Source organism: Phymastichus coffea, unplaced genomic scaffold (genome assembly GCF_024137745.1).
Source record: "Phymastichus coffea isolate CEN01 unplaced genomic scaffold, Cenicafe_Pcof_1.1 PCOF00119, whole genome shotgun sequence".
NCBI lineage: Eukaryota > Metazoa > Arthropoda > Insecta > Hymenoptera > Eulophidae > Phymastichus > Phymastichus coffea.
In genome coordinates, this window is record NW_026706930.1 from 702153 (window position 1) to 714035 (window position 11883).

At 54.9% G+C, this 11883-nt stretch overlaps 1 protein-coding gene across 1 annotated transcript; it reads left to right on the forward strand.

The window, feature by feature from the left end:
* The first annotated feature begins 735 nt into the window (after positions 1-735).
* LOC131671131 (uncharacterized) lies at positions 736-5711 on the forward strand. The gene is made up of 6 exons (XM_058947333.1): positions 736-972; positions 1146-1239; positions 2968-3070; positions 3946-4104; positions 4238-4353; positions 5199-5711. Exons 1-6 carry the CDS (start codon positions 771-773, stop codon positions 5431-5433), a joined length of 909 nt encoding a protein of 302 aa, XP_058803316.1. The 5' UTR covers positions 736-770; the 3' UTR covers positions 5434-5711.
* The last annotated feature ends 6172 nt before the right edge of the window (positions 5712-11883 follow it).

Below are 11883 nucleotides of genomic sequence, written 5' to 3' on the forward strand. Positions count from 1 at the left end.
TCCCCGACGACATCTGTCGACGTCGTCACAGTGGCACAGCTGCCGACGACTCTGGGAGTACAGTTGAACGGCCCGATCCCCGGCCTGCGATCCAGTAGCGCTCGAATACGCCGCCCAGCGATCGGCGCGAGGCAGGAGCCGTCGATGCGATCCGAGAGGCGCCTATTCCTGGGATGCGATGTGCTCTCACATACAAAGCACTACCTGCGCGTGTCTCGATTAACCCGTGACCCAATAAATCAGTCGCAAAGGCAAAGAGAGGCAGTAGCCGCGGCGCTGGCAGAGGCCGGATACGCGAGCGCACGGGCTCTTTAAAGGGAGAAGGCCGCGGGTTCTCGGAAACGCCCGTCCAGCCGGTCCGTGCTCGCACCTGCGTCAAGTACCGCTCTACGAATCCCGAGACCCTGCTCTTCCTCGTCTCTTGTTGCCAACTTGGCACTGTACTCCGCTCGCGGTTGATCGCGCTGCGCGAAAATCAGCGGACGAAGAGCGCACGGTTCTCTGGCGCTCGTGAGTCGCAGCCTCCCGCGAGACGGGCCGAAACCCGATGCGTCGAGGAACCACCCCGCCTCGCCATACCTCTCCGCGGCGGCGGTCAAACGTTCCTCGCGTCACTATGCGGAGAACAATGAACTTGGCGCGCCGCGTCGGCCAGTGATCCGCGAGGAGCGACGAGGGTAGGCAAAGACAGAAAGACAAACGGTCGGTAAGCGCGAGCTCCCCGCCTAGTCGACGGTCGCTCGACTGTAGCTTCGGTTCGGTTGGCCGAGATGGCGCGGCCAGGCCGTCCGCTCGGTCCGTCGCTGGCGCGCTACCAGAATCGCAACTGCACATTCGGCGAGTTTTCCCAACGGGGAAAACTCGCGTGCAAAGAGTCGCTCTCAGTGCACACTCGGTGGACTCCTCGAGAACATGTGGCGCTCACGATGACGAGCAGCTTGCAGCAGCAGCAGCACGCCGCCAAGTTCCGATGTGAGTCTCGCACTGTTTTCTCTGGCGATTCGAGGGAAGCGTCTCCACTTGTGCTGCAATTGCGGCGCAACTGGTTGATCGTTCGTTTAAACGATTGCTAATCAAGCGTGCTCTCTTTCCGAAACATCCGCGCGCGTCCAACGTTGCCGTTATCTCGAAACGTTTGTACGCAGGGACGGAAAGGCTCACCTGGCGTTTTATCCAACTGAGACGGGAGCATGCCAAGATGTTCACCGGTCGCAAGTACTCGGCGCAGCAAGGCTGGGAGTGAGTATATAAATCACGCGCGCGCACGCTGCGAAGCACGCGCACGAGCATCGAGCGTCTCTCCTCCCTCTCTCTCCCCCTCTCTCTCTCTCTCTCTCGCTCACTCTCGCTCTCCTCGTGTAAGCTCAACTTTTCGATTAGGTCGCGATGATTAACGAACTTGGCGTGTCTTCGGGAAATCTCGCGCCACAGGCCAACGCCGACGCGTCGGCGTCGCCAGTACTCGTCCGTCGATCAGGAAATTTTCGCAAATATGTCAATTTCGCGCGGGACATTCAGTGAAACGGCTCTTGGGTCGGTCGACGCGCGCGAATCAATCACACGCGCATCATTACCGCGACGAGAAACGTCTATACTGTACTCGCGCCGACGATCAATTACGAAACAGCGCCGTCGAGTGGAGATTTCGAAGCGAAGGAGAAGGATGGCTCTATCCATCTACGCTACTTTAACGCGTCGTCGCGTGTTTTATAGCGGCGATAAAATTGGAAATTTATCGATTTGGCAAGCGGCTTTTCCTTCGCATTACAATGTGCCAAGTTATCGCGCGCGGCCTTGGATGAGTTCTTCGACAATAAGAGCGGCACGACTCGCGTATTGCTTTTTCTTCTTTTCATTCCTTTTTTATCTCTGCAGCCAAGTATTTTTCACACTCTGCCGCTAAAGCCGTAAAAAGGAGCGTGCGTGCGCGCGCGCGCGCGTTTTGTTTTTATTCGTTCGCACGCGTGCACCTTCGAATAATGAATCGAGGCGTAATGTCGCGGCGGCTCGCTTCGCCTCGGCCGTGCGCGAGCCGCAAACAAGCTGGCGAGACGCGATGTTTTAATCGAGCGCGAGAAAAAGAAAGGGTCGATGGTGAAACGACGACGCACGTGCAAGAGGGAGAAGAAATTAGTCCTCGTAATGGATTGGACGAGGCGAGAAGGGAGAGGAGAAGAAGCCAGGTAGCAGTGATTCCCTCATTAGCGCTCCGCGACGCGGCCTCGCAGCGAGGAGACGACGAGCGATTTATTTCGAGAGCAGATCTGTCTCGCTCCATTTCGCGCGACGCGCCTTACCGCCTCCTGCTCCCCCGCTTCTCCCGTAGCTTCTCCCGTAGCTCCTCCCGTAGCTTCTCCCGTAGCTCGCGGGGAGCGGGGCGTCGGCTGTTTTCGGCTTATTTTCGCGGCTAATTGGGCAAAAATTTGAGAGCGCCGCTTTATCAGCGCGCCACGCGGCTTTCACGCGCACGAGTGCGGCTCGCGCCGGGCTCTCTTAATTAAGCTGCGAGCGCCGCGCGGACGCTTTAAATTTATCGATTTATCAAGAGGGCTCGTCGCGCTTCGTTGCCCCGGTTTATCATTGCAATTATTCGCGCTGCTTGTCAATCGGGAACCGCCTCCGATTCTCTCAAATCGCTGAGCGGCGCTGCTCCGCGGGCCGATCGCCGCGATCTTCCCACGCGATATTCCTAGGCGCAGTCAATTGTGACCGCACGCGTGCATCGAGGGCCGCGCGGCCAAGCGCTCGAACGCCTACGCCGCCGATGCCTGCGCGAGTCTTGCGCAACGACGCTTTCGCGACGACGGCGTCGTACTTGTATTCTCGTTCGCTCGGTCGGCGGGTTCATTCGAGGGCTCGTTAGCCGCGACGAGGCTCGGGCGAAACGGGGGCTGGCGGAGCGAGCGAACGAACGAACGATTTGAGATATCCAACTTGTCGCTACATCGTTCTGGTGCCTGTCCAAAGATACATTCTAAGCCAGATGAGGCAAGAATCGCCGGCCGTTATGGGTGACGTTCACTATCGGGTGCTCAAGAAGAAATGGTCCAACTTACTGCAGCAATATAAAGTGAGTACAAAGCCGATTGATCGTTATTACACAAGTCTGGGTGGGCTGTCAAAGCCCCTCTGCGGTCGCTCCTTTCATGCGTCCCGTCGCAGCAAGGTTAACGAAATCGAATAACGAGAGGCAAAGTTATCAATCGCTAATTGGCATCGCTTCGCCCACTGCTCTCCCAAGCCGTTGCGCGACCAACGTTCGCGGCCCGCGAGATGGCCGCAAAGCGAATAATCTATTTGAGCGCGCGCGGAATATTCGGGGAATGCCGTGCGCGCTCCGATAGCGATTTTTCTGACTCGCGCGCGTACGCCGAAGCGAGTTTTTCCGCGGATTGGGTTGACGGCTGTGTAGGCTGGTTAAAGCTGCGGTCAACTGCACCGAGCAAGCGAGTCTTAAGTGGCTCGTTAACTCGAAAGCGCCGCATTTAAAGACAAAAAAAAAAGCGCATGCAGCGCCAGCGAAAAACAAGAGACGTCTGCGAAGGCGCGGCGCCTTTATTTTTCAATTCCCATAACTTTCAACAAATCATCTTTCTCGGCTTTACACGGCGATGTCGGGCCGCTCGCAATTACTTCAGTGCCCGCTTGACCCTTTAACGTGCGTCTATTACATTCTGTATGAGACGCCTTTACGCTCTGTCTTGGCCGTCGCGCTGGGTACAATAATCACGAGACACAGTTGACGCAAACAATCGTTAATTCATGGTCGTCGCCTATCAATTTCGTCCCAGATACGCGTCAATCGAGGACGCTCACGCGAGCTTCAGTGTCAGACCCAGCGTGCCGTATTCCGTGCGCCAATGGATTCGCGACGCTTCGGCAGAACCGAAATAATATTCGGAGAGCGCGGGATAAAGATTGCAATTTTGTGTTTGCGACAACAAGGAGCTGAGAAATCCGGTGCACGGTGACAAGAATCGCGCGGACGACATATCCTGGCCATTCTACCGTGCGATCGACGAGGTCATCGCCAGTCTGAGCCCGTCGGCCAACAACTCGCGCCGTCGCGGCGCCGCCAGCTGCATAAACGACAACTATCGCCGCGTGCAAAATGAATGAGAAGGAGGATGAGCAAGAAGACGGGGAGGACGGAAAGGAGGTAGATGAAGGAGGAAGAGGAGGAGGAGGGAGGAGGAGGATGAGGAGGAGGAGGACGGCGACTACGACGACGATCTAGAATCCCCAGGAGTTTCTGTGCGTCTCGGTGTCTCCCGACGACGTCGCCACGACGATCGATTGCGAGCGGCTCGAAGCACGCTCGGACGAAGACTTGGAGGTCGACGGGCAGCCGAGGTACGCAGCATCACGACTCTCCCCGATTCGAGTCGCGCGGCCTTTGTGCACTAACTAATGTCTGTTTAATTAACATGGCATCGCTGGTCCGAGAAAGTCCGAGAAAGCAACGCTGTTTCGGGGGAGGGCCTGGGAGGGGCGAGCGCAACTTTGCGGCGTCGCGTCTTTGTTACGCCCTGGTATTCCCTGCGCGCCGCGGCTGTACGTACAACGCGCTCGGCTCAAAATGCAGATACTTCTTCAACGTCGAGTTTGCCGCCCGCCGCGTACGTATGAAAGGCGCAACGAATTCCACTCTGCACGCGAGCGGCGAAAATTCCGTAGATGTTGCGCGCTAGGAGAAAGGAAGCAAACGCGCGCGGCAAGGCCTCTTCGCGAATTCGCGTCGATATACGCGTCCGATCGGACGCGGCGAAACGTAGCCGGCTAGCTGTTAATAAATCCCGCTTGAGAGAGAGAGGAAGCTCGAGCGTCGGCGCGCGGCGTGTCGTGAAAAAACAAATGTCACGCGAGAGAGCGGGCATATTTCATATTTACGCGGCGAAATTTTTACGCGAAAACAAAGTACGTACACGTAATACGCGAGCATTAAAGTGCGAGAGGGGGAGGGTGCTCACCATTTCGCTACGACAAAGCTCGCATGCGACGGCAGTACAGCAGCTCGAGTCGTAAATCAACGGGTGGAATAGTGCCTCGCGGCGGTGCTATACGATGCGAATGCCGCAAAGCTCGCGGTGGCGACACTTATCCCCCCCCTCTCCGGACGACTTCCCGAGCGATAGGCGAAAGTCGTCGGCGGTTGGCTCATTGCGCCTCGTCGGTAATCGTTGGCGTTCTGCCGACAGGGATTCGCTGCTGCTGTCGCGGTTGCCACGCGCCACCCAGCTGACGATCGGCAGACCGGCCGCGCCGGTCAAGAGAAAGAACAGCCCCGAAAGGTCGCGGGCTGGAGTCGAGCCGGAGAACGGCGGAGCGACGGCGCGGAAGAGTCGCAGGCGGGAGGACGGCCTCGAGAGGAGGATCGTCGAGTTCATGGAGTACACCAAGAGGAGGGACGAGGAGAATAGGAGCATTTCTTAGGAGGATGCTACGAGGCTCTACAAGATATTAGAATGCTCTCAGATAAAGCGCAGCGTCACTGACGTCACGCTTCTCGCCAGCGAGATATTAATAATGGAGTACTATTTGCGCCCGCTCCGCTCAGTTTGCCTTGCTCTACAAGCGACGAGGAGGAAAGTATTCGGAAGGTCCCGATGTGGAAATCTCGAGGATCACAAGCCAATCGAGATCGCAGGCATTTGATAATTACACGTGTGCGTGTTTGTACAGTTCGCAAAGCGATCATTAAATCACTTCTATCCCAATTGTATCAACATCAATCTCACGATTGCCGCAACTCTTTCTCTCTCTCTCTCTCTCTCTCTCTCATCTCTCTCTCTCTCTCTCTCTCTCTCTCTCTCTCCATCTCCTCTCTCTCTCTCTCCTCTCTCTCCTCCCTCTCTCTCTCTCTCCTCTCTCTCTCATCTCTCCTCTCTCCCTCTCTCTCTCCCTCTCTCTCCCTCTCTCTCTCTCTCTCTCTGCCGGCAAAACTTAGATTAACCCAGCGGATAAGTCAGCCACTTACGGCGCTTCGCGCCGAAAAGTTTTCGCGCAAAGAGCCATTGGCAATAAAGCAAGCGGCCGAGAGTAAAAAAGAACTCCGCGTGTAAATACATCGACTCGCAGTCTCGCGTTCTCGCGCCCTTGTAAATCGCACGAATAAAAGAAGAGGGAAGAAACTCGATCCAATCTCTCTTTCTCGCTCTCTCTCTCTCTCTCTCTCTCTCTCTCCTCTCTCTCTCTCATCTCTCTCTCTCTCTCTTCTTGGCCAGCCATTAGTGGAAACAAAGCTCGCGCATGAAGCAAAAACAATATCGTTGCGGGCGATATAATCTCTCCCAAATGAGGCTCCTGCCAAACGCGAGAGAGAAACTATCAGAAAGAAAATAGCTGCTGGAAGACAAGTGTGGTGCGTGTGCGCGTGCGTGTGTAGGGGTTTGTTCTCCTCTCTAGCTCCCGTATTTTCTTTCCCGAAGAAATCGGATATCGTCCGCGAGAGGGCATTTCTCTCTCTCTCTCTCTCTCTCTCTCTCTCCCTCTCTCTCTTTCCACGACGCCGGAAGTATGAGCTCAAACCGCGACGACAGTTTAAAGAGAGCGCGCCAAACACACGCCCGCCGATTTTTGAGATTCATCTCATTTTTATCCGGGAAGGATGATGCAACTTCTTCCTGGCGCGCGCGATCGTTTGGGAGCTGCGCGTTGCCTTTGGTTGACCGCGTTGACAAGCTGGCAGGTGTTTACGGCATGAATTGCTCTACCTCCTCGTCCGAGCCTTTTTCTCTTTGCGCTGAAAACGTCGTGAGGTCGTACTTTGGGCATCGATTTTCATCCGACGCTTTCGCCGGAAGTATACACCAAATGCGCGCATTTTCAATTGAGAGAAGACCAGCCAATGCACAAAAGGGAAGCCCCATTCGTCGTTGCGCGATGATAAATGTGCATTCAATTCCGACGAGGCAATCACGCGTGCGTCTAGGTCCACCCCTCCGCCCCGCGCTGCTCAGTCCCCAAGACCGAAAGGCTTGCTACCGAAACAGAAGAAAAAATGGAAAACGCCTGCGTTAAACACTCGCAATCATTGAATGCGCTTATCGATGCGATTAATTGACGCGCGAACGTGCGTCCCTCGTGCCATTCCCTCTCGCCCGCATACGCCCAACTCGTACGCACGTACATCGACCATTCATACTTCAACGAAATTTAAATGAATGAACGCGACGTGCCTAATGAGCGCGCGCTCCATATGTTGAGACCGTAGTCGCGTACTCTTTCGATCGGAATCTATAGGATCAATGCCAGTCAAAGCCGAGTGTGTGAATTAGTGACGGAATAAACAAATAGAAAAAGAGTGAAAAAAAGACCTAGCAGGTGCTCGTTAATCATCAAGTTTATCACTGAAAACAAAAGACAGAGAGATAGAGAGAGAGAGACTCGTCACGCGAGAGCGCAATTGATCAAAGCTCGACGAGTAGAGTTGAAACGCAGCAACAGCAGCAGCAGCAGCAGCAGCAACGTTTGGTCTCTAATGAAATTTTTCGAGCCGACACTTGCCTGCAGGACACTCGATCCCGCGAGAGGCAGAGAGAGAGAGAGAGAGACAGAGACCGATGTTGACCTTGGTGGGGTGGGCGGGAGAGAGAGCGAGAGCGAGAGCTGCTGCAGTGTTTGGCTGAGATAACCGGGGCGCTGCTGCCGCCGATTGTCAGAGAATAATACAGCCGCCGCCGCAAGTCGTAAGTTCGTTCGCGCACAGCTTCGAGTGGATTTGTGTTTGACTTTTTCGACGGTAACTTCGCCAGCGAGTGAGAGAGAGAACTTTGCTCCAACGGCTTCCGTTTCGGGATTTATCTTTCGACGTGTGTCCATGTGTGTGCCCACCTACACACACATACCGCGCGGGGCTGCTTCGCGATGACTTTTTCGATTCTTCGGCAAACACACACTCGACGCTCGCGTAATTGACGCGCTCGCGAGGATGTGTTCAATTCTAGAGCGCGCGCACGCTCGCGCGAACCGATCGATAATTGTACTTTGCCATTGCACGCGAGAGATAACAATGGCACGAAAACGCTCAAGCCAGCAAAGAGGAGGGAGCATGAGAGAGAGAGAGGGGGAGAGGGAGAGAGAGAGAGAGAGAGAGAGAGAGAGAGCGCGCGGGGGATTTACCGCTCGCAGCGGCGATTTATGCGATGTGTGCTCGGGATTATAAACAATGCCAGAGTCAAAAGGATTAGAGGATAATGTTGCGAGGGACTCGCTACGAGAGAGCTTGTTTGCAATGCCCGGCGAATGGAAATCAATTGTCAAACACGCCTTTTCCAAAGTTTTACCAACGATCGGACTGGACGAACCACATACATTACGCGCGTCTGAAACTTAGAACGGAGCGAGCGCTAATTGAAAAGCCCCGCGACTTCGCGCCGCGGATATCGGTTTTACCGAGCCTGAAGGTTCGCGAATACGCATGAGAACCCATCGATCCCTCAAATGCCTTGTCGGGGCTTTATAGCCAGCTAATGAGCGAAGAATTCTTGGGCTTGCCAATCGCAGCCGCGTTTCTCGACCGTCGCTGCGAGAAAGACAATCTCCATCGACTGGACGTGTCCGCACTCGTCAAAACAACAATTTTCAGCCGACAATTCGGATCGGAGAAGGCCCAAAAAAATGTCTATTCTCAGGCAGCGCCACGCAGCACTCTTCATCCGGAGATAAAAAAAAATGGAAAAGAAATAAAAAGAAAGAAGCGATCCAAACAACGCCGCGTTTTTTCCAATAGTTCCTCGGCTCGATTGACGCGACAGCCACTCTTTTTTTAGGCAAAAGCATCGCCGTCTATCAATTACGTCACGCGTAGAGAGAGTCCGATAAGACTTGCGTACGTACGATCTCCGGTTCCATTAACCTTCCGCTGCATTGTCACGTCGCTCTCCGGCGCCAACGACGAGCTCGAGATAGATAGCCTTCCCGTCCTCCACCTCAGCCCCGTTTTTTCCCCGTCGCGATGGCTTTACGCTTTTATTCCTCCGAATGCCGTGTCCACGTCGCGATGAAATCAAACGATTTTCTTCCTTTTGTCTTCCCGCCGGATCTCAAACTATTAACGACGCCAGCTTAGAACGATCCAAGGAAACGCTAATCAGCCCGGCTGCTGCGAGAAGTAGGCTAACCGAAGCGTGTCGCTGCAATTGGCTTTGACGATTCGCGTCGAGCACTGAGAGACGAGATGGGAATGAATAATTTGCCAATCGCGAAAAAAAAAAACGCGCCGCTTCGGGTCGAAACGTCGCGGCTGCATAATTAATCGATCGGTGCCTTCGGCCGAAATAAGAGTGTGCGCGCGAGCCGCGTCCTGGAATAAATTCCGACTTTCGGCCGTCCGAAAATTATTGACCGACGCGAAGCAGCAGACGACGCCGACGCTGTCGCGGTGGTGATCCATCAAGAATCGCGGAACGGAAAAGGACGAAGGGGGACAAAAAGAGAGGCGAGAGCAAGAGCACCTTTTGAATTGAATCCGCTTGATTTGCAGGAGCAACCACACTGCACTTTTAACTCGCACACACCGTAACCAAACTGGCGCGAACGCGCGCGCGCGCGCGTCCGTCGGCCTGAAACGTACGACGCTTTCTCCCGAACTGCTGCCGCCGGCATAATTAATTTGCGCAGTTAGCGCAGTGCAGTGCTGCTCGCCGATAGCTAGGGTTATCGCGGCTCCGACAACTATACGCTACAGTCGCGGCGACAACCGGCTGCCGCAACTGCCGCTACTGCTGCTGTCTTTCGCTAGATTTATTCTCGTCGAAGGAGAAGTTACAATGTCGCTGCTGCTGCTGCTGCTGCTGCTGCTGCTGCTGCTGCTGCTGATAAAAGAGAGTCGCAATGGCGACCTTGCTCAGACGGAGTAGTTGTAGCTTTCTAATAAATGCGCCTCTTTGTCGCCGCGGACATATTGATGGCTCGGCGTGAGAAGCCTCCTTCGGACGATGACGATGACTCAGACTGATTCGCTCGCACGGGTGACATACACGCCAGCGATAAAGCTTCTTAATGGCCGAGAGAAGGAGATATAGATTTTTTTTCCGCGACGCCGACGCTCGATTGATTGCGATCGGTGATTCGGCGCGACTCTTTCTGAGAGGCTCTTTGTCCGCGCTCCTCGGAAAACTGGGGATATCGACTTGCCTCTTTTCGCGAGCCGGCCAATCGACGACGCATTTGCGCAAACAACTATCGGCGCGTGGCGGCAGTGCAGAAGAAGACCTACCGGCTTTCTGGCACGCGGAGGAGGACGCCAGACGCGCCGCCGAGTCCTGCAGTTGCTTCTTCCAGGCCTTTCCAGCCTTTCTTCCAAATCATCGCGGCCTTGGTCTTGCGACTGGAGTGCTGGCCAGCGAGCAGATGTCCGTTGGAGCTGCTGATCTCCGGCGTGCTCCGTGCGCGCCAATCCGCAGCGCCGTAACGAACCAATGGCCGGACCTGCTTGCGTTAGAAAGCGGGTTAAAGGATAGATAAGCAGGCGCGCATCGGGTGCGCACAGGTTGTAAGCTATATATAATAGACGTCCACGAGCGCCAAAGCCAAAAGGCAGAGAGAGAGAGAGAGAGAGAGAGAGAGAGAGAGAGAGAGAGAGAGAGAGAGAGCGGGATTAGAGGCTGCGGAGAGCTTATGTGTACCGCTCTCTGCCTTTGAGATGCGCACTCGTGATTGAAGCTCGCTGCTGCAGCCGGTTGAGCTATTAGACGCGAGGTTCGTACATGATATTAACGTGCTTTCCGTAATAAACTAAATGCTACCCCGTGAGTTTGATCTGACGCGCCGGCGGGACAACGAAAATGCGGCAAACGCGCCGCTAATGGACGGGCAGCGATAACGAGAGAAACCGATCGCGCCAAAGCGCAGAATATACGCGCAAGACAAAGTGCATCGCGTTGTGGCATGTAGCGCGAGACTCAACGGCCAGCAGCCAGCCGCCTAGCGCCAAAGCCTTACTCAAGCGTGTGCGTACGTGCTTATCGCGCGAGACGTGCCGTTTGCGTCAAGCGCGCCTTTCTATTATTTACGGAAAATAATGATAATTATCGCCGCCTCACCTATAACTGGCGCTCGAGCTGCCGCTGAATCCACTATCGAGGTCACAGCCGACGGGCGACGACAGCATTCGTCGGGCTGATCCAGGAGCAGCTCGTCGGTACTGTTGTTGCTCGTCTCGTTGATGTCGCCGGCCGCCGTTCGCCTGGCCGTTTTGCTGGTCCGCGAGCGTCGGCATTAACATCGCCTCCACGCTGAGATTCAGTTCGCCGAGGATCCGCTGGTGGCGAGTCTGCACTCGGCGACACCTCCTCGGCCACCAGCGAGCGACGAGAGTCGTGCAACGCTCGGCGGCATTGTCCGGCTGCAAGCACAAGGAACGACGCGAACGTCAGCGTGACTGGTAGCCGCGATGGCTTCCTTTTCGGCAGCGTAATTAGCGTGAAATTCCACAGGCTGCTTCCCTCTCGCCGAAGCTTTAGGTGGCTGGCTGGACTAGACGTTCCGAGCTCTGCCTTGTTATCGTTATTCGATTCATCGGCGAACCGTCGCCTGAGTAAATTCAATAAATTCAAACGAACCTGCAGCCGCGAAAGCGCGTGTAACGAAAATATGCGTGGCAGTGATAATGACGCTCTCGTAAATCTGATTGTATCCGCGCTGTGCACCTCGAAACAAGTAAATTAAGTCAAAATAACGCGAGAGAAAAAAGCTATCCGCGGCTTACGTAAACAAAAACGCGCCCCCGTTCGCGAATCACACAGCGATAGAGCCGCCCGGTTTGCGCAAAACGCTAAGGCGAATGAAAATAAGAGCGTAATCCCACAGTTTATCGCGTGGAGTCAATGTCCATTACCGTTTTCAATAACGCTCAAATAAAGAATCGCAAGACTCTCGCTT

Excerpts from the sequence above, each read along its gene's own strand:
- LOC131671131 (XM_058947333.1), top strand. The coding sequence starts at position 771 with ATGGCGCGGCCAGGCCGTCCGCTCGGTCCGTCGCTGGCGCGCTACCAG. Across the intron at positions 3,071-3,945 it reads ACTTACTGCAGCAATATAAA|GAGCTGAGAAATCCGGTGCA; the intron begins GTGAGTACAAAG and ends TGCGACAACAAG. Across the intron at positions 4,105-4,237 it reads TAAACGACAACTATCGCCGC|AATCCCCAGGAGTTTCTGTG; the intron begins GTGCAAAATGAA and ends ACGACGATCTAG.